Source organism: Bubalus kerabau, chromosome 4 (genome assembly GCF_029407905.1).
Source record: "Bubalus kerabau isolate K-KA32 ecotype Philippines breed swamp buffalo chromosome 4, PCC_UOA_SB_1v2, whole genome shotgun sequence".
NCBI classification, from domain to species: Eukaryota; Metazoa; Chordata; class Mammalia; order Artiodactyla; family Bovidae; genus Bubalus; species Bubalus kerabau.
In genome coordinates, this window is record NC_073627.1 from 40,228,024 (window position 1) to 40,252,600 (window position 24,577).

The 24,577-nt window shown below is 43.2% G+C and overlaps 2 protein-coding genes and 1 pseudogene across 2 annotated transcripts; 2 read left to right on the forward strand and 1 right to left on the reverse strand.

Annotated features, from left to right (window-relative positions):
- Positions 1 to 3,903: 3,903 nt before the first annotated feature.
- On the forward strand, positions 3,904 to 4,853 carry LOC129651351 (olfactory receptor-like protein DTMT; annotated as a pseudogene).
- Positions 4,854 to 7,715: 2,862 nt separating this feature from the next.
- On the reverse strand, positions 7,716 to 8,693 carry LOC129650851 (olfactory receptor 1L6). The gene has a single exon (XM_055579651.1). It carries the CDS (start codon positions 8,691 to 8,693, stop codon positions 7,716 to 7,718), a length of 978 nt encoding a protein of 325 aa, XP_055435626.1.
- A 14,605-nt stretch (positions 8,694 to 23,298) lies between these two features.
- Positions 23,299 to 24,204, forward strand: LOC129650852 (elongation factor 1-beta-like). The gene is made up of 2 exons (XM_055579652.1): positions 23,299 to 23,462; positions 23,667 to 24,204. Exons 1-2 carry the CDS (start codon positions 23,299 to 23,301, stop codon positions 24,202 to 24,204), a joined length of 702 nt encoding a protein of 233 aa, XP_055435627.1.
- The last annotated feature ends 373 nt before the right edge of the window (positions 24,205 to 24,577 follow it).

Sequence of the window (24,577 nt, forward strand, 5' to 3'; positions counted from 1 at the left end):
CCAAAGAAATCCCATGCCCACTAACAATCACTACCCATTTTCCCTTAGCAATTGCCAATCACCTTTATTTCTCTATGGATTTGTCTATTCTCATATTTCATGTGAATAGAATTATACAATATGTGACTTTTGTGACTTGCATAATGTTTCCAAGGTTCATCCATCTTGTAGTGTTTATCAGTACTTCATTTATTTTTTTTTTTGCTGAATAATATCCCATTGTATGGATACACCACATTTATTTACCTAGCTGTCAATGAATGGTTTTTTCCACTTGGGGGCTATTGTGAACAGTGCCAGTATGACCATTCATATACATATATTTGTATTTCAATATTTTTCAGGTATATACCCAGGAGTGGAATATCTGGGTCATTCAGTAATTCTATATATGACTTTTTGAGGAATTTCCAAATTGTATCACTCACATTTACCCTCTCCCAGTAATCCCTATCCTCTGCTCTCCTTCAAACCCACGCACTGTATTTCAGCCACAATGAAACTCTTTCATTTTGTCAGAGGCTCCAGGTTCTCTCACCCTTGGGTTTTTCCATTTACCATTTTCTCTCTCTGGATACTTTCATCTCCTTTTCCTGGAAGACTCCTCAGCTACCACTTAAACTTCATTAAAAAGAAAAGTCTTCTCTGACCCACTGGTTAAGGTTAGGTGCCTTGCTATATACCTGTATCCTCCCATGATAACATTTGTAATACTCAATAGTGGCTTGTTTTGTTGTGATGTCTGCCAGCTAGACAATAAGCTTCCAGAGGGCAGGGACCATGTCTTCCTTGGCCACTGTTTTCCCTGTATCACATGGCTCAGTGTTTGGTGGATGGCAGTTACCCAGTAAATATTTCTTGAAGGAATGCATTAATGATTTAATAGATTATTTCTTGGGTGAATCTGTCTACACATGACTTGCCATCATGGAGCTTAAAGTCCACTGGAGGAGAGAAGATTGGTATATTTGGAAGCAATCTGTGGATGACATAAAATAATGGTGATGAAATGCTACAGTACTTGACTCTGATACCCGTTGTAGGAGCCCAGAAGAGAGAGAAAGTAGATATTATTGTGGGCTGTGATGATCAAGGAATGCTTCCTGGAGAAGCTCAGACTTGGGGTGAACCCAGAATTCTGTCCCTAGACATGACTTACTCAGCAATGTGGCTCAGAACTATGGCTCAGTAAGGGGGATCAAGTACTAGGTTTGTTATTAATGAGTTTCTTTGGGACCCAGGGATCCCAGGGGTCAGGGCATCATAGGAGAGAGGAGTCAGAAGACAACGGCAGAGCCTCTGGCTGGAAATGTACGACACGGAAGTAGCAAACAGGAAGCAGGCTCTGGAGCCACACTCAGACAAGCTGGATAAGCTGGAAGTGATTCTAAAATCTCCTTTAACAGGTAACAGGACACCCTAATTCTATAGTGCAGCTCCTGCTGGATGATTCAGAAATTATCATTCTCATTGTTTTCCATCCTCAATAGTGATTCCTATCTCCAAATGTAGTTGAGAATCACCAAAGCTGTTATTGGGAACTAATAAGCTATATATTTGGAGAGTATGTTATACTTTGCATACAACCATCACTCTAAACCCACAATTCTTCAAGGTGTATGAGACTCACCGATGGTGGAGCATAAGGTTGGAAAAGTTCAGCAACTTGCCAAGATTGACTGCGGATGTTTTTCGCTGTTTAGTCTCTAAGTTGTGTCTGACTCTTGCGACCCCATGAACTGTAGGCTCCTCTGTCCATGGGATTTACCAGGCAAGAATACTGGAGTGGGTTGCCATTTCCTTCTCCAGGGGATCTTCCTGACCCAGGGATCAAACCTTCATCTCTTGCTTGGCAGGAGGATTCTTTACCACTGAGCCACCTGGGTCAGTAAATGATGGAATCTGACTCCTCTGGGCTTTGGAATATTTTGCTTGTGGGTGAGCTAAACCACCCACAAAAGATGGGCCTAGAAAGAGGCCATCTTGGTAGCCCCTTTCCGTGAAGCCAGTCTTCCTCACCCTCCATCAAACTGCCCTGATATTAATATCTTTAACTCGGGATAAATTCAGTTCATAAGTGAGAGGAAATCCACACTATCTGGGCTACCAGATGTGCCCTGTCCTTTGGGTCCACTGAGCATCTTCCCACTCTTCCTCTGCCCCAAACTCAAGGCAATCTCTTTCTGATTTGCTGGGACAAAACTTCACTTCATCTTCTAATTCTGGCCAAATCATTTTTTCTTTGCCAGAAAATTCCGTTCTCATTCTGGGGCTCAGGCTTTTGGAAATAAAAGTCAGGAAAAGGTGTGGACTTTTTCTGCTTTCCTCCCACATCTCTATCCTGAGGCAATGAATACAGACCTGACCACCTACCTGAATGGGGGAAAGTGAATGTGAGATGCAAGGAAATAAATCTTTCAAAGATCAATTCTCACAATTATTCCAGACACAATTTTTGAGATATTCACAGACTGAGAGAGTTCAAGGATCATTTAATTATCCACTCCTTGAATTGGTTTATTTGCCTCTCATTTTTCCTGGTTTCTGCTGCTTTTGTTCGTGTCCACCAAGGCGAGACCTTTGTTTGCCCTCCTGCTCTGTTCTCTGACCAAAAGGAAAAGGTGGTTGTATTTATGGGTACTCTGAAGTTGACTGCAAGTATCTCTCTTTAATGTTCAGATGTACCAATAAAAACATTTCCCGAATTCCCTGGCTGTCCGGTGGTTAGGACTCTATGCTTTCACTGCCTAGGGCCAGGGTTTGATTCCTGGTCAGGGAACTAAGATCCCACAAGCTACCCAGCACTGCCAAAATACAACTACAACAAAACCCCACACATTTCCCACTCCCTCTTGCAGAATAATTTACTCTCAGAACTCATTCTTCCTGTGCTCTCTTCCGTAAGACTTTTTCTCAATAATATATATCATCTGCAATGTGTAACCAGTTCTGGAAACCCTCCTGGCTAAAAGTTAAGCTCTGAAGTTAGACTGTTGGATTTAAGTCCCATATCTGTTGCTTAATAGGTATGTGACCTTGGGCAAGTTATTTATTTTCTATCTAAAAAATGAAGATAGTAGTACCTATCTCAGGGGCTTCCTTGGTAGCTCAGATGGTAAAGAATCTGCTTTCAATGCAGGAGACTCAGGTTTGAACCCTGGGTCAGGAAGATTCCCTGGAGAAGGAAATGGCAAACCACTACAGTATTCTTGCCTGGAGAATTACATGGACAGAGGAGCCTGGTGGGCTACCGTCCATGGAGTCGCAAAGAGTTGGACACGACTGAGCTACTAACACACACACACACACACAGTACCTATCTCATAGGGTTGCTGTGAAGAGTAAATGAGTCAGTGCATATTATGCTTTGATCCCAGTGTTTAGCAAGAGCAAGCACTGACAAATGTTTTCATGCTCTTCTTTCCACTGTCATCAGTCATTATCACATCACCATCATCATCACCACCACAAACGCCATCATCTTACTCACCATCAGCATCATTCCTGAGTGGTGAAGATGGTGACTAATTTTCTGGTTGACATTATACTGTTGGTATCCCTAAGTGAGAGGCATACAGACTTATTCTACTTCCTGTCTACTTTCAGATCATGTTGCTCTGACCCCATCCACGGTTCTGTTATGGAACATTCATAGAGAATTTTGAAATTTGATTGAATTTGACCCATAATTTCATATGTGTTTGTTGTTTCCTTTACATAAATATTTATTTACATACTTGGGAGATTTCAAATAAAGTAGTAAACAACTGCTATGACTTATGGGCATTTAATGAAAATATTTTTGAAAGTTCTGCAACACACACATATATATATATATATATATTTAGGCTTATACTTTCATACAGATTGTTCTTAATTTTCAAAAGGTAAAACAAAAGCAGCATGAAAATGGGAAACCAAACAGTCGTCTCAGAATTCCTCCTCCTGGGCCTTCCCATTAGACCTGATCAGCAAGACCTGTTCTACACTCTGTTCCTGGCCATGTATGTTACCACCGTCCTGGGGAACCTCCTCATAATGTTCCTGATTCAACTGGACCCCCACCTCCACACACCCATGTATTTGTTTCTCAGTAACCTGTCCTTCTCTGACCTCTGCTTCTCCTCTGTCACAATGCCCAAATTGTTACAGGACATGCAGAGCCACATCCCGTCCATCTCTTATGCTGGCTGCCTGACACAAATGTACTTCTTCCTGCTTTTTGCAGACCTGGAGAGCTTCCTCCTTGTTGCCATGGCCTATGACCGCTACGTGGCCATCTGCTTCCCCCTGCACTACACCACCATCATGAGCCCCAGGCTCTGTCTCTCCCTGCTGGTGCTGTCCTGGGTGCTGACCATCTGCATTTCTTTGTTGCACACCCTGCTCATGGCTCAGCTGTCTTTCTGTGCTGATAACGTGATCCCCCACTTCTTCTGTGACATGTCAGCTCTGCTAAAGTTGGCCTGCTCTGACATTCAGATAAATGAAATGGTGATTTTTATCCTGGGAGGGCTTGTCATTATTGTTCCATTCCTGTTGATATTTTCATCCTATGCACGAATCGTGTCCTCCATCCTCAAGGTCCGCTCTGCCAGGGGTACCACAAAGCTTTCTCCACCTGTGGCTCCCACCTCTCCGTGGTATCTCTCTTCTATGGGACAATCATTGGCCTCTACCTTTGCCCTTCATCTAACAATTCTACTGTTAAAGAGACTGTCATGGCTGTGATGTACACTGTGGTGACCCCCATGCTGAACCCCTTCATCTACAGCCTGAGGAATCAAGACATAAAGGGAGCCCTGAGAAGAGTCTTTTCAAAATGGACAATTAGCTTTTTTTTCAACCAGTGACTTTAAAGATTAAAGGATGTCTTCAAACAGTAGGTGTGATACTGACAGTGAGTAGTAGTCTAAACAGCCTAGGTAGCACCCAAGCTTGGTGCGGCTGGTGCAGCGTGCATAGCACCCCCAAGAAGACTTTCCCCCAAACGTCATTAGAGGCAGGTTACATTGTGCCTCTTGGGTTTGTCACTGAATCTTGATTGTGATGCACCGTGATGTGTAGTGGACACTCAATGACTATTATTCAATTTTGAATAAATACCACTGCATTTTGGTGTTTATTGCACTCAGGGAATGTATTGTTGTCATTTAGTTGTTAAGCTGTGTCCGACTCTTTGCAAGCCTGTGGACTGTAGCCCACCAGGCTTCTCTGTCCAATATAGTAGTGCCCAATTCTCTAAGAAACAAATCCAAATTTCTCAAACACTTCTGTACTTTGCTTCTGCCAAACATGTCTACTCCATGAAGAATATCTTCCAATTTATTATGTATTACTCTTGCAACTTTATTCTCCAGGAGCATCATTTTCCCCCTTGCTAATCTATTCAGTTTTAAATTTTATTTTCAGGTATTGATTGATTCATCCATTTAATGATCACATTCTAAAATTATTTCTGTTTCCTTTAACTATACCAATCATTTGTCAGTTAATGGCAAGTTAATTACTTCTGACGTGTGCTGTGCTAAGTCACTTCAGTTGTGTCCTACACTTTGCAATGACAGGGACTGTAACCCTCTAGGCTTCTCTGTCCAAAGGATTCCTGGGGCAAAAATACTGGAGTGGATCTTGCAACCATGCCCTTCTCCAGGGGATCTTCCCAACCCAGGGACCAAACCTGAGTCTCTCAAGTCCCCTGCATTGGCAGGCAGGTTCTTTACTGCTAGTGCCACCTGGGAAGCCCTACTTCTTTTGGTAATATCTATATTTTTTATTTTATTTTTAATTAAAAAATTTTTAGAGTCTTTATTGAATTTGTTTTAATGTTGCTTCTTTTTTTTATGTTTGTTTTTCCTCTGGCCATAAGTCATGTGGGATGTTAGCTCCCTGACCAGGAACTGAACCCATACTCCCTGCATTGGAAGGCAAAGTCTTAACCATTGGACTGTCAGGGAAGTCCAAGGTAGTATCTATGTTTTAGATGAGAATTCGTCTTTTGAATTAAAATCATATGGATTGAACCGCAGAGTTCTGTTACGAATTGTTTAATTTATAGACATTAAAATGGCGGCTCACCTGTTGCCCAAGGTAGCACAAATAGAGACACAAAGACTAAAGTCTATTTATGACTCTGAGGTGGATTTTTCCCTTTGGAATATTATGCTGAAATTATCTGGTGCTTTCTTTGTTTACTTCTTTTCTTACCAAGTATATTACAAGTGTCTTGATCTTGAAGACAGGTGCCCTCTACTCTCTCTGGTGCCTAACTCAGTGCCTTGAATCTGCCAGATATAGAGAATAAATATCTATTGATTTGATTTGAATGCATTGATGTGTTTCTTGAAAAGAATTTATGTCTTAAAAGATCTCACCTTTAAAAAAGTCTTCCTAATAATACCAACTTTTACTTCATTTCTTCTTAAAAAAATTTTTATGGATTTTGAAAACAATACATTCTCACCAAGAAATAGCCAAACAACAAAGAAATAAGTAATAAAGTGGAATATGTGGGTCCTCTATTGTTCTTCACCCCTTCCATGATGGCAGTTAAAAGCTGGGCCATACTCTTCCAGTTATTTTCTATGCACAGACTAACTTTATATATTATAAATAAATAGGACTAAATTGTAGCTGCCATTTTCTCATTATCACTTAAAGTATGTTCTGAATTTATCATTTCATGTAAGGACATGTAACTCTTCTAGAAGCTATGTAATATTTTGTTAAATGGATGTTATTTACCACAATTTATTTAAATAATCTATTCTTGGTGGACATTTGGGTTGTTTTCAGTTTTTTATTATTTTGAATAATGCTTCGATTTTATTTACTGGTTCATATGCTTTTTGTGGACTTATGCTGTGTTTCTGTGGACATATTTTCAGAAAGGTGTATACTTGGTCACAGGATATGGACATTTTTAATTGGATAGAAACTGTCAAACCGCCTCCAAGGAATTCTTCTCAAGTAAACTCCTTCCAAAATTAAAGGAGAGTGGTCATTTCTTTTCGATATTCTCAGTGCTGAGTATTTTGCCTTCATAATATTTGTTGTTGTTGTTCAGTCACTCAGTTGTGTCCGACTCTGCGACCCCATGGACTTACAGTCCATGGGATTCTCCAGGCCAGAATACTGGAGTGGGTAGCCTTTCCCTTCTCCAAGGGATCTTCCCAACCCAGGAATCGAACCCAGGTCTCCAACCCAGGTCTCCCACATTGCAGGCGGATTCTTTACCAGCTGAGCCACAAGAGAAGCCCCTCAGAATATTTATCTCTTTAAATAACTAGTTCTTTCCCAAAGTTTCTAGAAAAGGAGTCTGTAGGGATGTGGACTACATTGCAAGGCATCTTTAAAAAACCACTTAAAAAACCTTAAACCTTCTCTGTTTCTCTGATTTCTTCTCCACCCACAGGGTTGCTGCTGGTCACTCTCCCCCGCCCTCTCCACAAGATTCATTTCCTCCTCCGCTGCTTGTTCCCCTTCCATTTTCCCAAAATTTAGAAGTAGACTCTATTTTAGACATTCAGGCAATACAGAAATGAATTTGGCTTATTGCTCTCTCCCCATCCCCTTGAATAAACATCTTGTCCCGTTGGCTTCAGATCTAATTTTTAATTTAATAAGAAATAAGACATTGCGGGATTAAAAGTTGCTCGGATTTTGGAAAGCTATAAAAAGGAGGGGGATGGGAGAGTGGAGTTCTGTAATCATTATTATTGAGATGCCAGTGAGTCCAGACCTGCCCTCACACCTCTTGGGGGTGCAGCTCTCCATCGGAGCCCCCTTTTTAGGGCGCCCTTGACTTCTTTGTTGCGCAGGCTGTAGATGAAAGGGTTCAGGGTCGGGGTAACCACCGCATAGACCACGCTGGCCAGGCGGTCGTAGCGGGCCGAGTAGGCAAACGACGGCCGGAAGTAGACGGAGACGATGGAGCCGAAGAAAAGCGACACCGCCACCAGGTGGGCCCCGCAGGTGGAGAAGGCGCGGCGCCGGCCCCCTGCCGACCGCACCCCCAGCACCGCGACGAGGATGCGCGCGTAGGACAGGGCCACCAGGAGCAGCGGGGTCAGCACCACGGCCAGGCCCTCGGAGAAGATGGCCGTCTGCGCAGCCGACGTGTCCGAGGTGGCCAAGCTCAGCATCACCGTCATGTCGCAGAAGAAGTGGCGCACGGGGGCGGCGCGCGGGTAGGAGAGCTTGGAGATGAGCAGCGTGTGCAGCAGCGAGTGCAGGTGCGCCACGGCCCAGGATGCCCCCACCAGCGCCAAGCAGCGCCCGGGGGTCATGACCGCCGCGTAGTGCAGGGGCCGGCACACGGCCGCCGCGCGGTCGTAGGACATGGCCGCCAGCAGGTAGCTCTCGATGATGCCCAGAGCCACGAAGAAGTACATCTGGGCAAAGCAGCCCCGGAAGGACACGGCCTGGCCCGGGTGGAGCAGGCCGGCCAGCAGCCTGGGGACCGTGACGGTGGTGAAGCAGACATCCACGAGGCTCAGGTGACCCAAGAAGTAATACATGGGGGAGCGGAGGGCCCCGTCGGACCTCACCAGCACCACCATGCTCAGGTTGCCCAGGGCATTGACCAGGTAGACGCCAAGGAAGAGGAGGAACAACAGCGGGTGGATGTCTGTGCCGTCCATCAGGCCGAGGAGGAGGAACTCTGGGCGGGAGGTGAGGTTGGCTAGAGCCATGGAGTGGCCGCCACGGTGGGGGCGCTGAGGGGAGAGAGGAGACAGCCCAACGTAAATTCTGGCACCCCTAGGTAGATTTCTGCATGTTTTAAAATATGAATATTTTTTAAAACTTCTGCTTGCTAAAATGGTGTAGGGACCACACTGCTCATCCGATAATCCTAGTTTTATGAAGAAATTTAGTCTCAGAAGGGTGTTCTGGGCACTGGGGGGTCTCAAGATTTGGAGTAGATCTGACCTGATTTTGAGTCCTGGATCTATCATTTAGGGCTCTCTGAGCCTCAGTTTCTTCTTCTTTAAGTGAGAAAAATATTAGTTGCTACTCCTACAGTTGTGAGGATGTACTTAATCACTCAGTCATGTCCCACATTTTGTCAGCCCCATGGACTGTAGCCTACCAGGCTCCTCTGTCCAAGGAATTTTCCAGGCAAGAATACTGAAGTGGGTTGCCATTTCCTTCTCCACAGTTGTGAGGATAGGGTGGGTAATAAATCTAAAATACTTGGCACAGTACCCAGCACATAATAGGCATTAAAGACTGTCATCTATCATCTATCAAGTATCTATCTATCTACCATCTATCTATCCAGGCTTCCCAGGTGGCTTAGTGGTAAAGAACCCGCCTGCCAATGCAGAAGATGTGGATTCTGTCCCTGGGTCAGGAAGATCCCTTGGAGAAGGAAATTGGCAATCCACTCTAGTATTCTTGCCTGGGAAATCCCTTGGACAGAGGGGCCTGGAGGACTACATATAGTCCATGGGGTCACAAAAGGGTCGGACATGATTCAGTGACTAAACAACAACACAACAACAGCAACAATCTATCCATCTATATCTTCAACAACATCTTCATCATTTCTTTAGTGAAACCAGTAGTTAGGGGCAGAATTGAGACCCAGTTTCTCACAAGACATCTTACTATGTTTGCCTTTCATGAATTCACCACATATTATTTGGCAGCTCAGAGAGGCTTTAGTTATTTAAGTATGTTTTTCTTAATCTCATCTGAAACCTGCTTCCCTGTAACTTCCACAAGTAGCCCCAGTTTAGGCCGCTGGGGGCCACACACCAAATCTGCTTTCTCTGCAGCTTTTCACATTGTATTCGAAGAAATCTGTTCGAGGTCCACTGAGTCTTCTTTTCTCCAGTCCAAACACCCTGGTGCCGTGGATCCTTCCTTATAGGACTCCGTTTCCAGGTCTTTTTCCACTCTGGTTACCCTTTACGTCGTCAGTGTTTTTGGACACAGTGCTCTAGCCAGAGCTGGGCTGTGTGGCACTGAACAGTTCAACAGTCCACCTCACGTGAGTTTATCAAGTGCTTGCTTTGGGTCAGGTGCTGTTTTGGTCTCTCGGACTATGAAGGTAGGTCAGTCTTTGTCCTTGACCTCCAGCCATGCACCATGTAAGAAGCAGTACTAACTATGAACAAAGTAGGAATGATTTCCTCTGCTTGGCTGATTCAAGGAAGATTCCAAAGTGAAGGGTTGAACTGGGGTTGGGAGAGTGAGTAGGAGATCATCAGACAGAGACTTGGGAATAGGAAGAGAATTTCAGGTAAGGGGAAGAGTGAACATGTGGCTTCTTCCCTGGAAGGCAGAGTGGAGTCGGGTGGGGAGGAAAATAGAACCCATGGTGAGAAGGCAGCAGGGGAGCATTGGGTTTGTCACCTGGAGGGCAGTGTGCCAGGTCTCAGGGCTGTCTGCAGAGTCTGTGGGCTGGTCCCCCTCCTGGCCAGAGGTCACTGGTCTTAGGGACAGATACACCGTTACCCGTCTCTGCCCAGAGACTTCAGCGTGTTTCCTGTGGGCTGGAACAGCAGCCTTAGAGAGAGAGAAAGAGAGAGAAAGCCAGACTTATAAGGGCCCCAGGAATTCCTGGGCATGCTGTTTCCACCCATCTCTGCTGCCCTGCCAGTCTCCCCATTGCCCACTAGATACGGTGTGAACCACTCAGCCTGGCACCCAAAGCCTTCCAGCTTGGCTCCCAGGATTCCTCTCCAACCTCAGCTCTGGCTGCTTCCACATTATTCCCTTTCCCAACCCCAGCCAGGATGGTCTTGTCACTGTCTCTCTCTCTTTTTTTTTTTTTTACAAAATATATTTGCCACTTCCATCGTTTTAAAAAATTATTTATTTATTTTTGGCTGTGCTGGGTCTTTGTAGCTGCATGGATTTTTCTCTAGTTGTGGCGGTGCACGGGCTTCTCATTGTGGTGGCTTCTCTTGTTGTGGAGCACAGGCTCAGTAGTTGTGGCCCAAGGGTTAGTTGCCCCACAGCACATGGGATCTTCCCAAATTAGGGATTGAACCCGTGGTTCCTGCATTGGCAGGCGGATTCTTTACCACCGCACCACCAGGGAAGCCCTTGTCACTGTCTCTGGCTTACACCTTTCTCGCATGCCTTTCCTGCCATGGCTCCCTACCTGCAGCGCTCTTCCTACCCCACCCCAATACCCAGCCCCAGCTTCACCTCCTCCAGGAAGCCCTGCTTCCTTCCTTTTTTTTTTAATATGTATTTATTTCTTTTTGAAGTATAATTGCTTTACAATGTTTTAATTTCTGCTGTACAACAATGTGAGTCAGCTATGTGTATACATATATCTCCTCCTTCTTGGGCCTGCCTCCTACCACCCCCATCCCACCCTCCGAGGTCATCACAGAACACCAAGCTGAGCTCCCTGTGCTATAGGGAAGCTTCCCATTAGCTGTTACACGTGCTGGTGTGTATATGCCAGTGCTCCTCTCTCAGCTCCCACCTCCTTTCTTGACTTCTTCAGCCCACATGAATTTCTCCTCCATCTCTTGTAACCCTCATTTGGAACACGGCCCTCATTTGCTGGTATTACAGTGACTTTTGCTGCTGTGATGCTCGTCTTCCCACTAGATGACAAGTTCTCTGAGGACAGATGTTTAGTCGTCTGCTAGGCCTTATAGGAACAGACAACTAAATATCTGCCCTCAGAGAACTTGTTTGAACTGTCCCGGCAGCCAGGGAAGGCTACAGTGAGGAGGTGGCATTTGAGTAGGACAGACAAGTGTTCATCAAGAGAGGCAGAGATAGTGAAGATCTAAGAATGGGAATGCCAGCTCCCAGGTAGCTTGCAGCCCTAAATCTTATACGGAAAAGGTCATGTTTGTAGGAAATACTCAGATGCACCAAGACACAGAAGCACAAGGGGTTGTGAGTCTGATAAATCCAGACACACAGACATGCCAGAGACACACTCACCCCCACTAGGACATGTGAACACTCACATACATGTGTTTACAGGTAGGACAGACCCACACAGATACACACACGGACCCATCCATAGGTGTACATACCACATACACCTGAAGACTCAGACCCAGATACATACCTCCTCCAACTCCCACCAATGCCAGAGAAGCAAAGAGACCTCCATGGATCTTCCTGGGCACACTGAGACCTATGCAGGAACCTGCACACAAAACCAACAGCTTCTTCCTTCCTTTCTCTTGTCTCAGGTCTCCATCTGCCTTAACAGAGTGGGGAGTGGTCGGTGGGCCCTAGGTCTCTCAGTTTGGGGAGTGTCTATCTAATTCCTTGACCCTGGTCTCTTGCTGGTCAACCCAGATTCTTTGGATGGCATTCCAAATAGCTTTCTCTGCAACTCCTGTTTTAACCCAAGATGTACTCTCTCTAGGGCTTTCCAGGTGGCTCAGGCATCAAGAATCTGCCTGCTAATTCAGGAGCTATAGGAGATTCAGGTTCAATCCCTGTGTTGGGAAGATCCCCTGGAGGAGGAAATGGCAACCCACTCCAGTATTCTTGTCTGGAGAATCCCATGGACAGAGGAGCCTGGTGGGCTATAGTCCACAGGGTTGCAAAGAGCTGGACACAGCCAAGCACAACAACACGAACCCTTTCTATTCCAAAGTCTTCCTCTCCTCCTTTGCTTTCCTCCGCCAACTTCTCATTCATTCTTCTTTAATAATTTACATGGCAGTCTTACCTGCTGTACCTACTCTACACCAGACAGTAATCATTGAAAGCTAAGACATTCTCAAAGAGTTCAGGGATTTCCCTGATGGTCCAGTGGTTAGGAATCTGCCTTGCAAATACAGGGGACATGAGTTCAATCCCTGGTTGGGGAACTAGGATCCCACATGCCCCGGGGAAACTAAACTTGCCTGCTGCAACTACTGAAGCCTGTTCTCTCTGGAGCCTGATCGCCACAAATACTGAGTCCACACACCACAACTAGAGAGTCTGTGTACCACAGTGAAAGATGCTGCATGATGTGATGAAGATTCTGCGAGCTACAATTAAGACCCAAGGCAGCTAAATAAATAAATAAATATATATTTAAAAACAGCTCACCTTCCTTCCTACCTCTGTATCAGCCAACTGGCAGTGATTCTAAGATATCATCTCCCCCAACACCCGTGTCACAAACGGGAAGCAGGACCCAGAGAACACTGTCTGACTTCATTCAGCAATTTGGTGACAAAGCCAGGATGTGACTCTGGGGTTCAGAGCCTACCCAAGTTTCCATGCACTTTCCCATCCTGTCTGCCATGCATTGGAGGCTATTTCTCATTTCCCTGTCACTCAGGCGTTCAGTTTACCCACTTTGCCTTCCTGCCTTTGATTATTCCACTCTCTGCCAGCAAGTCTCCTGCCTGACCGCTCACCTGTGAACACATGTGGGCTCCACCCTTCACACCATATACCAGATGCTGCTCGGCTTCCAGCTGGGGAGATAAGGCAGGTATGCCCTGGAGAGGAAGAGCTACCTCAACAGCCTAAGGCCATGCAGGCTGGGAACAGAGGGGTCACTAAGTAGTTAACCAGGCAACTCCATGGAGAGCTATGGCCTCTGCACCTACAGGCCCCAGGAGGACCCTCTGTTCTCAGCCAGCATGGTGCCTTCTCTCCTGTCCTAGAGAGACTGGATGGGAGAGAGGGGATGCAAGGGTCTGAGAGCCCAGAACTGGGAAGACACCCCTCCATGTGGTAACACCTGTGTTGCCCCCATGTCCCCAAAGGATGCTATCGCTCCTCTACCTCCTCCTGAGGGGGCCCTGAGAGAGGCAGGGCTTGTCGACAACCACACAGCCAGAAGACCCTGGTCTCTTCTCTCTGGAAGTACCTATGCCGAGCTGCAACCATCACCCCTAAACCTGCCACCTCACTGTGATTCCTTTGCTCAGAAAAGAGTTCTTTCTTCTGATGCCATTGTGAGGAGAGTGGTGAAGTGGAGCTGAGGACTCTGATGCCCAGTGTCCCAGCATGGACCCCAGAACCTCTTCCCCAAGCCCTAGGGAGCAGCCCTAAAGGTCCCATCTAACCTGGAAGCCCAGGGAAGCAGGAGGGGCTGGAGGTGATGGCAGATTCACCCCAGGAAAGCAGATCATGGGACACTTGTGGAGCTGCTCCTGATGGACTGCAAGGATGCTGCTCTCTGTAAGCCCACAGCCCAGGTCAGAGATGCCAGGATCTCAGCCCTGACCAGCTGGTGCTGGGGCAAGATGATTCCCACTGCTTGTTCCAAAGCCCTTTGACTGTCTTGTCCTTCTCACTGGCCTGGCAAAGCAGCCCTCCTGCATCTGGAGGGCCCAGACTAATTCCCAGGCTCATCAATTTCTCTCGAGGACAGTCTCTATCTTTATCTCTCTCTCACCTGCCCTTCCTCCACCTGGTGTACCTTTTAACACTTGGGGACTGATAGCCACATCTCAGGGGATGAGCCTCTTTGGCTTGACTGTTCATTCATTTGAAAACGTTGCCTGGGGACCACGGGGTGCTGGCCCTGCTGGGCTCTGAAGAGAGTCAGAGAAGTCTTGGAGTGAGTGAGGAGCCCCCAGTGAGTCTTTTCTCCTCTCTGCATCTGTTTTCTCTTTGGTAAATGGAGAGAGATGAACTGGTAGAGTCTGACTTTCCCTTTCATGTTGGAGGGTGGGACATTCTGAGATTGCACCCTAAGTGGTTAACAGGACGGTTGGAGAGAGATTTAGGCACAGGGGTAAAGAACGTGCCTGCCAGTGCCAGAGATGCAAGGGATGCGGGTTCGATTCCTGGCTCCAGAAGATCCCCTGGAGAAGGTAATGGCTCCCACTCTCATATTCTTGCCTGGAGAATCCCATGGACAGAGGAGCCTGCTGGGCCACAGTCCAAGGGGTTGCAAAGAGCCAAACACCGAACGACTAACATTTTCACTTTCACTTTCATGCTAATGACTGCATGTTTCATACAGTGGACATGCCACAAGTTATTTAATCATTATGGTAATTTTGAACAAAAAGTAAGGCAAGTATGTCAATTTAAGTGTTACTTTCTCCACGAAACTTTCCTAAGATCACAGAGAAAAAAATTCAGGGTCAAAAAGGTGAATATTTCTGTGGCTGCTGACAAATGTGGAGAAGAAATTCATCAAGCAAGATTTTTTACTAATTACTCAAGCCATCACCAATGGCTGAGTGTGCCTTCTCCTCACTGTGAAATGCTATTATGATTTTTAGTATTGGTTTTTTTTTCTTGATTTTAGCTTCTGTGGAAAACAGAACTTTGTTTTCATTTCCTTTGGCTGTTAAATCCATGAGCTGTAATCATGGCTTTACCTGTTTCTGGTAGAGTGTAGCCAACTCTGAATCAGGGTCTTGGCCTCTCCTGGGCCTTGAATCAGAAAAGCAATAAGCTGCACAACAATACATCTAGGACAGGAGGGGAGTTTAGAAACATGTGTATGTATTGCTGAGATCCTTTGCTATGTACCTGAATCTATTCCCATATTGTTAATCTGTTAAACTCCAATACAAAATAAAAAGGTAAAAAAGAGACATCTAATATTTGCATTTTTTCTTTAGTGTAAACCATTTAAAATAAGTTTTATTTTATATTAGCATAGTTATAATTCTCAGACAAATGAATAAATACAAGATGAATATTATTAAGTTTTGTATTGGTTAGAATTGACTTGTGTACTGATTTCCAAATATATACCATGCTACATGAACACAGAAAGAAATATGTATATAATATTTTATATATTTATATTAATTTAATATAAATAATATTATAATATAAATATTTAAATTATTTAATAAATAAATATTAATTAATGTAATAATTAACCATCTAAATGTTTTGTTTACATAAAATACTAGTTTTATGTTATAACAATAATATAAATATAATATTATATTTATATTTTATAAAAATAAATATTTTTTCATATTTCCTTCTACTTTCTCACTCAAGTGAGAAATTATACTCTATGAACAATTATTAGTATTGTTATTATTTTGTAAAGAGGATATCACATTAATTTGTGTTAATCTTATTTGGGTAAGTAGAAAGAAGCTGATATTGTAAATGATCTTTATTAAGGATCAGAGAACAAACTGAACTTAATTGTGTTTAGAAAGAGTATAAATTCAGAATCTAGAGGAAAAACCTCAGATGCTAGGTCATGACTTTCCATACAACTGGACATTTGATTCCAACTTGTGAAGTATGTCAGAGTCGCCTTCCAGGAGTCATGGACTTAGGTTGTTGAGTTTTCTCTGTGGATTCTTTTTAAAGACCTTTCATGTTCTGAGGAGTTTACATGCAACTGTAAATGCTTCAGGGCAAGAATTTATATTGAATATTTTCTTGTCTTAGAATAATTAGTAGTGTAGGTTGGATATTGTAATATATTGCTAAATTAAGAACATAGTTTATTATGAATAAACCTAGAAGACTTTGTTAAATAATAAAATATGCATTATGGTTCTGAGCTATAAGAATGCTGTAATTCGTAAACGTGCCCTGGGTGAAAATTTTGCATTGAGTTGAACTGCCTTCTGAGGGCAATCTTTATGTCTTCCAGCTCACATCATTCTAAATAAGTTAAATCCGACATTTTAGAATATGTGGACCTGCTCCCCAAACTGCTATTTTAAGTTTAAGAGTTGAGTCACCCATAACAGTAGAGTAAAGAACACGTGTTAATATCTCTGAAACACATACACAGAGTGTACTATCAGATGCAGAAACCTTGCAATACAGAAATCAAGACTTCTTGGAAGGTAGAGACCCTACAGAAATAATACCAGTTTCCCCAAAATTCTGAGGGTCTTCCTAACAGGAACAACTTGTTGATTTTTGTTGTCAATCAAAACATTTGAAAATATAATCCCACAGCAAAGGATAAAATGACAGGTCACCTGGAAAAGACATATTAAGAAACAGGGAGGATTAAACTTGATTTTAAGAACTCAACATTGCTTTACAATTTAAAATTTGAAGGAGAAGGCAACATGGGAACCAGAATACTTTAAAATCGTACCATTTCACACCAGTCAGAATGGCTGCGATCCAAAAGTCTACAAGTAATAAATGCTGGAGAGGGTGTGGAGAAAAGGGAACCCTCTTACACTGTTGGTGGGAATGCAAACTGGTACAGCCACTAGGGAGAACAGTGTGGAGATTCCTTAAAAAACTGGAAATAGACATGCCTTATGATCCAGCAATCCCACTGCTGGGCATACACACTGAGAAAACCAGAAGGGAAAGAGACACGAGTACCCCAATGTTCATCGCAGCACTGTTTATAATAGCCAGGACATGGAAGCAACCTAGATGTCCATCAGCAGATGAATGGATAAGAAAGCTGTGGTACATATACACAATGGAGTATTATTCAGCCATTAAAAAGAATACATTTGAATCAGTTCTAATGAGGTGGATGAAACTGGAGCCTATTATACAGAGTGAAGTAAGCCAGAAAGAAAAACACCAATACTGTATACTAATGCATATATATGGAATTTAAAAAGATGGTAACAATAACCCTGTGTACGAGACAGCAAAAGAGACACTGATGTATAGAACAGTCTTATGGACTCTGTGGGAGAGGGAGAGGGTGGGAAGATTTGGGAGAATGGCATTGAAACATGTAAAATATCATGTATGAAATGAGATGCCAGTCCAGGTTCGATGCACGATACTGGATGCTTGGGGCTGGTGCACTGGGACGACCCAGAGGGATGGAATGGGGAGGGAGGAGGGAGGAGGGTTCAGGATGGGGAACACATGTATACCTGTGGCGGATTCATTTTGATATTTGGCAAATCTAATACAGTTATGTAAAGTTTAAAAATAAAATAAAATTAAAAAAAAAAAAAAGAAAAAAAAATCGCACATCGGAACAATGTCAGGTCTTCATAAACATACTTGGGTTGGGGGACTCTTTGGCATGCTCTTTTATATAGAACTGATAGGGAAGCATATGTTTGAAACCACAAACAAGAAAGGTCTAAAATGGAGAAGGAAAACGTATTACTTCAGAAAGAACATACCTAAAAGAAAGTGGCATTCAACCCAAAGGAGTTGACAAGCAGCGGATGTGAACAACTGGATCCTCAAATACATAACTTAAGTAGTTAAGTACAATGAAAAAGTTTACTAGATGATTAAAGACACCCTAAGACAGAGAAGTCGGGTTGAGTTCTGCCTGTGGGAATTGTCTGAGAAACCAGTTCGGCTCCTTATCCACCTCTCTGCGTGTGATCACACACACCCCATTCTAGCGCCCCCGAGACTTTACTTATAGAGGCTCTTAGGCTTTGTACCACCATATGTTCTAGGAATGAGATCTTCCTCACACTTGGGAGAAGAGAGAGGAAAGAATAGGAGATCAGGAAAAAGTATAAGAAAAATAAGAAGGAAAAATAAGAACATCAACTGCAGGAATGATGAAACAGATCTGAATCTGCATAATTTGAGATACTTTTGAGGTGACTGAATTGAGAACGTGAATTCAAAGGAGGCGTCTATTGAGGGGTTGAGGGGATGCAGCAGGAAGTCTGCCTCTCTGTGAGCAGAAGAACCCCAGTGGAAGTCAAGATTTTTGTAAGATTTTCCAGGAAGCCTCAGAAGTCTTGTGGCAGACTTGGAATTTTCCCCAGGTGTGATCTTTGAAAGTTTGAAAGTCCAAGGCAGTTCAGGAGGGCCCCAGTTGACATCTGAGTCAAGCAATTTTTTGAAATTATTATATAAAAAAAGAATGTATAGGTCAATTGCATCTCAATAACACTGGGGAGAAAATGGAAGGTGGTATAGTAAAATGACAATAGTAGGGTTATACGTATTTTCTTCTTTGTTTTTTTTTTTTTACTTTGCAATATTGTATTGGTTTGCCATACATCAACATGAATCTGCCACGCGTATACACGTGTTCCCCATCCAGAACCCCCTTCCCACCTCCCCCCCATACAATCCCTCTGGGTCATCCCAGTGCACTAGCCCCAAGCATCCTGTATCCTGCATCGAACCTGGACTGGTGATTCATTTTGTATATGATATTATACATGTTTCAATGCCATTCTCCCAAATCATCCCACCCTCTCCCTCTCCCACAGAGTCCAAAAGACTGTTCTATACATCAGTGTCTCTTTTGCTGTCTCGTATACAGGGTTATTGTTACCATCTTTCTAAATTCCATATATATGCATTAGTATACTGTATTGGTGTTTTTCTTTCTGGCTTACTTCACTCTGTATAATCAGCTGCAGTTTCATCCACCTCATTAGAACTGATTCAAATGTATTCTTTTTAATGGCTGAGTAATACTCCATTGTGTATATGTACCACAGCTTGCTTATCCATTCATCTGCTGATGGACATCTAGGTTGCTTCCATGTCCTGGCTATTATAAACAGTGCTGCGATGAACAGTGGGGTACACGTGTCTCTTTCAATTCTGGTTTCCTCAGTGTATATGCCCAGCAGTGGGATTGCTGGGTCATAAGGCAGTTCTATTTCCAGTTTTTTAAGGAATCTCCACACAGTTCTCCATAGTGGCTATACTAGTTTGCATTCCCACCAACAGTGTAAGAGGGTTCCCTTTTCTCCACATCCTCTCCAGCATTTATTGCTTGTAGACTTTTGGGTCGCAGCCATTCTGACTGGCGTGAAATGGTACCTCATAGTGGTTTTGATTTGCATTTCTCTGATAATGAGTGATGTTGAGCATCTTTTCATGTGTTTGTTAGCCATCTGTATGTCTTCTTTGGAGAAAATGTCTATTTAGTTCTTTGGCCCGTTTTTTGATTGGGTCGTTTATTTTTCTGGAATTGAGCTGCAGGAGTTGCTTGTATATTTTTGAGATTAGTTGTTTGTCAGTTGCTTCATTTGCTATTATTTTCTCCCATTCTGAAGGCTGTCTGTTCACCTTGCTGATAGTTCCTTTGATGTGCAGAAGCTTTTAATTTTAATTTGATCCCATTTGTTTATTTTTGCTTTTATTTCCAATATTCCTGGAGGTGGGTCATAGAGGATTCTGTTGTGATTTATGTCAGAGAGTGTTTTGCCTGTGTTCTCCTCTAGGAGTTTTATAGTTTCTGGTCTTACATTTAGATCATTAATCCATTTTGAGTTTCCTCTTTGATTTCTTTCACCAGTGTTTTATAGTTTTCTATATATAGGTCTTTAGTTTCTTTAGGTAGATATATTCCTAAGTATTTTATTCTTTTCGTTGCAATGGTGAATGGAATTGTTTCCTTCAGTTCAGTTCAGTTGCTCAGTCGTGTCTAACTCTTTGCGACCCCATGAATCACAGCACACCAGGCCTCCCTGTCTATCACCAACTCCCGGAGTTCACTCAGACTCACATCCATCAAGTCAGTGATGCCATCCAGCCATCTCATCCTCTGTCTTCCCCTTCTCCTCCTGCCCACAATCCCTCCCAGCATCAGAGTCTTTTCCAAGGAGTCAACTCTTCACATGAGGTGGCCAAAGTACTGGAGTTTCAGCTTTAGCATCATTCCTTCCAAAGAAATCCCAGGGCTGATCTCCTTCACAATGGACTGGTTGGATCTCCTTGCAGTCCAAGGGACTCTCAAGAGTCTTCTCCAACACCACAGTTCAAAAGCATCAATTCTTCGGCGCTCAGCCTTCTTCACAGTCCAACTCTCACATCCATACATGACCACAGGAAAAACCATAGCCTTGACTAGACGGACCTTCATTGGCAAAGTAATGTCTCTGCTTTTGAATATGCTATCTAGGTTGGTCATAACTTTCCTTCCAAGGAGTAAGCGTCTTTTAATTTCATAATTTCTCTATTTTCTCATTATTAGTGTATAGGAATGCAAGGGATTTCTTTGTGTTGATTTTATATCCTGCAACTTTACTATATTCATTAATTAGCTCTAGTAATTTTCTGGTGGAGTCTTTAGGGTTTTCTATGTAGAGGATCATGTCATCTGCAAACAGTGAGAGTTCTACTTCTTTTCCAATTTGGATTCCTTTTATTTCTTTTTCTGCTCTGATTGCTGTGGCCAAAACTTCCAAAACTATGTTGAATAGTAGTGGTGAAAATGGGCACCCTTGTCTTGTTCCTGACTTTAGGGGAAATGCTTTCAATTTTTCACCATTGAGGATAATGTTTGCTGTGGGTTTGTCATATATAGCTTTTATTATGTTAAGATATGTTCCTTCTATTCCTGCTTTCTGGAGAGTTTTTATCATAAATGGATGTTGAATTTTGTCAAAGGCTTTCTCTGCATCTATTGAGGTAATCATATGGCTTCTATTTTTCAATTTGTTAATGTGGTGTATTTTAAAAATAATAGCTGGTTCCAGTTGAAGGTGGTGATGAAGGAGGTTCCTGAACTCTTTCCTCCCACAGACACACTGAACCTACAGCTTCAGATGGAACAATTTCCTCTAAAAATAATAGCCCTTATTTCCTGCAATGGCTTTTACCTAAAGAATTAAAATAATCTATGGACATTTAAAATTCTTATGTTATTATAATATATATAATATTATATTACATAAATATTATATTATATATAATTAATATATAATTATATAATATAATTTATTATATAATATATAATTATATAATATAATTTATTATATAATATATAATATTATATTATATAATGTATTATACAATTATAATATAATATATAATTATATATTATATAATTATAATAGAATATTATATAATATATAATATAATTTATATATTATATATTATTATATAATAATATATTGTTATATATTTAATTATTATATATCAGTCAGTTCAGTTCAGTCACTCAGTCATGTCCGACTCTTTGCGATCCCATGAATTACAGCATGCCAGGCCTCCCTGTCCATCACCAACTCCCAGAGTTCATTCAAACTCACGTCCATTGAGTCAGTGATGCCATCCAGCCATCTCATCCTCTGTCGTCCCCTTCTCCTCCTGCCCCCAATCCCTCCCAGCATCACAGTCTTTTCCAATGAGTCAACTCTTCGCATGAGGTGGCCAAAGTACTGGACTTTCAGCTTTAGCATCATCCCTTCCAAAGAACACCCAGGACTGATCTCCTTTAGAATGGACTGGTTGGATCTCCTTGCAGTCCAAGGGACTCTCAAGAGTCTTCTCCAACACCACAGTTCAAAAGCATCAATTCTTCGGCACTCAGCCTTCTTCACAGTCCAACTCTCGCATCCATACTTGACCACTGGAAAAACCATAGCCTTGACTAGATGGACCTTCATTGGCAAAGTAATGTCTCTGCTTTTGAATATGCTATCTAGGTTGGTCATAACTTTCCTTCCAAGGAGTAAACGTCTTTTAATTTCATGGCTGCAGTCACCATCTGCAGTGATTTTGGAGACCCAAAAAATAAAGTCTGACACTGTTTCCACTGTTTCCCCATCTATTTGCCATGAAGTGATGGGACCAGATGCCATGATCTTCGTTTTCTGAATGTTGAGCTTTAAGCCAACTTTTTCACTCTCCTCTTTCACTTTCATCATGAGGGTCTTTAGTTCCTCTTCACTTTCTGCCAAGTAAGATAATCTGTGGACATTTGGGCTTCCCTGGTAGCTCATCTGGTAAAGAATCCACCTGCAATGCAGGAGACCCTGGTTTGATTCCTGGGTTGGGAAGATCCGCTGGAGAGGGGATAGGCTACCCACTCCAGTATTCTTCGGCTTCCCTTGTGGCTCAGCTGGTAAGGAATCTGGCTGGAATGTGGGAGACCTGGGTTCAATCCCTGAGTTGGGAAGATCCTTTGGAGAATGGAAAGGCTACCCACTCCAGTATTCTGGACTGGAGAATTCTATGCACTGTATATTCCATGGGGTTGCAAAGAGTTGGACATGACTGAGCAACTTTCACTCACATGGACATTTAATGAGATGAGGGCAGAAACTTTGGAACACAGTGTGTGTTCCTATTATCGAGTGGTTGATACCAGTAGAACCAATAAAAGATTTACAGTTAGTGTGACAAAATTCACTAATGGAAATTTAAACCTGGTTGGCAGAACTCAGTGATATCCATCCGCAAAATGGATTCACCCACAAGAGACTTGTACTAGACCCAGAAATTCCTGCCTCTATGATATCTTGGGAACATTCAAGATCAAAGTTTTAAAATCATGGGACAGGGAATATCAAGAGGCTCTGAAAGAATAACTCTATCTCGTAGGGTTTACAAAAGAGGGTCACAAAAGAGATGGAAGGTGGGTGTAAATGCATGTGAAGTGTCAAAGAGAGATGCTGTCACTCCTTTTTATCCCTCTTAGTGCTCGGCGGCAACTGCCTGTGCTTCCCTTTTCCTCCGCTGCCCCCCAGTTCTCTGTCAGTTGTCATCATGGGTTTTGAAAACCTGAAGAGCCCTGCCCACCTCTGGGTGCTGAATGACTCCTTGGAAGACACGAGCTACATCTGGGGGTCTATGTCATCACAAGCAAACATGGCAGAATTTGAAGCTGTCTTGGGCCCACCACCTCCTGACTTGTGTCATGCCATATGTTGGTATATGAAGTGAAAGTCACTCAGTTGCGACCCCATGGACTGAAGCCCACCAGGCTCCTCTGTCCATAGAATTCTCCAGGCAGGAATACTGAAGTGGGTTGCCATTCCCTTCTCCAAGGGATCTTCCCTATCCAGGGACTGAACCTGGGTCTCCTGCATTGGCAGGTGGACTCTTTATTGTCTGAGCCACCAGGGAAGCCCAAGGTATAATCACATCCAATCTTACAAAAAGACCAGTCTTCCAGGGGTGAAGAAAGCTTTGGGCAAGTATGGCCCTGCTAAAGTGCAAGGCACCACAGAAAGTGGAGCTACAGATAATGAAGATGTTGAGGACATTGATCCCTTTGGATCTGATGAGGAGGAAGAAAGTGAAGAAGCCAAGAGGCTAAGAGAAGAACCCCTTGCACAGTATGAGTCAAAGAAAGCCAAACAACCATCACTTGTTGCCAAGTCATCTGTCTTACTAGACATGAACCCTTGGGATGATGAGACAAGTATGGCAAAACTGGAGAAGTGCGCCAGAAGCATTCAAGCAGAAGGCTTAGTCTGGGCCTCTTCTAAACTAGTTCCAGTGGGGTATGAAATTAAAAAACTTCAAATACAGTGTGTAGTTGAAGATGATGAAGTTGGAACATATATACTGGAGGAGAAGATCACTGCTTTTGATGAAAATGTGCAGTCTATGGTCATGGCTGCGTTCAACAAGATCCAAAATCCATTGTGGATCAGTGCCCTTAAATAACAGCTTGAAAGACAAAGAAAGAGAGAGAGAGAGACAATATCATAAAGCAGGTCCTCCCATTCTCATACTTTCCCCAGAGCCATGCTCCCCTCTGCCAGGGTTATGCAAAGCCCACAGACACAGTTTAAGTTTGTGCTGTGTGTGCTGAGTCGCTTCTGTAGTGTCTGACTCTTTGTGATGCTATGGACTGTAGCCCACCAGGCTCCTCTGTTCATGGGATTCTCCAGGCAAGAATACTAGAATGGGTTGCTATGCCCTTCTCCAGGGGATCTTACTGATCCAGTGATTGAACCCTCATCTCTTTGGTCTCCTGCATCGGCAGACAGGTTCTTCATCACTAGCACCACCTGGGAAGCCCAGAGTTGAGGTTTGG

What these genes read in the sequence shown, in the direction of transcription:
- LOC129650851 (XM_055579651.1), bottom strand. Translation starts at nt 8,693, where the DNA reads ATGGCTCTAGCCAACCTCACCTCCCGCCCAGAGTTCCTCCTCCTCGGC.
- LOC129650852 (XM_055579652.1), top strand. Translation starts at nt 23,299, where the DNA reads ATGGGTTTTGAAAACCTGAAGAGCCCTGCCCACCTCTGGGTGCTGAAT. An exon ending in TTGTGTCATGCCATATGTTG is followed by an intron (nt 23,463 to 23,666) that starts GTATATGAAGTG and finishes GGGAAGCCCAAG; the next exon opens with GTATAATCACATCCAATCTT.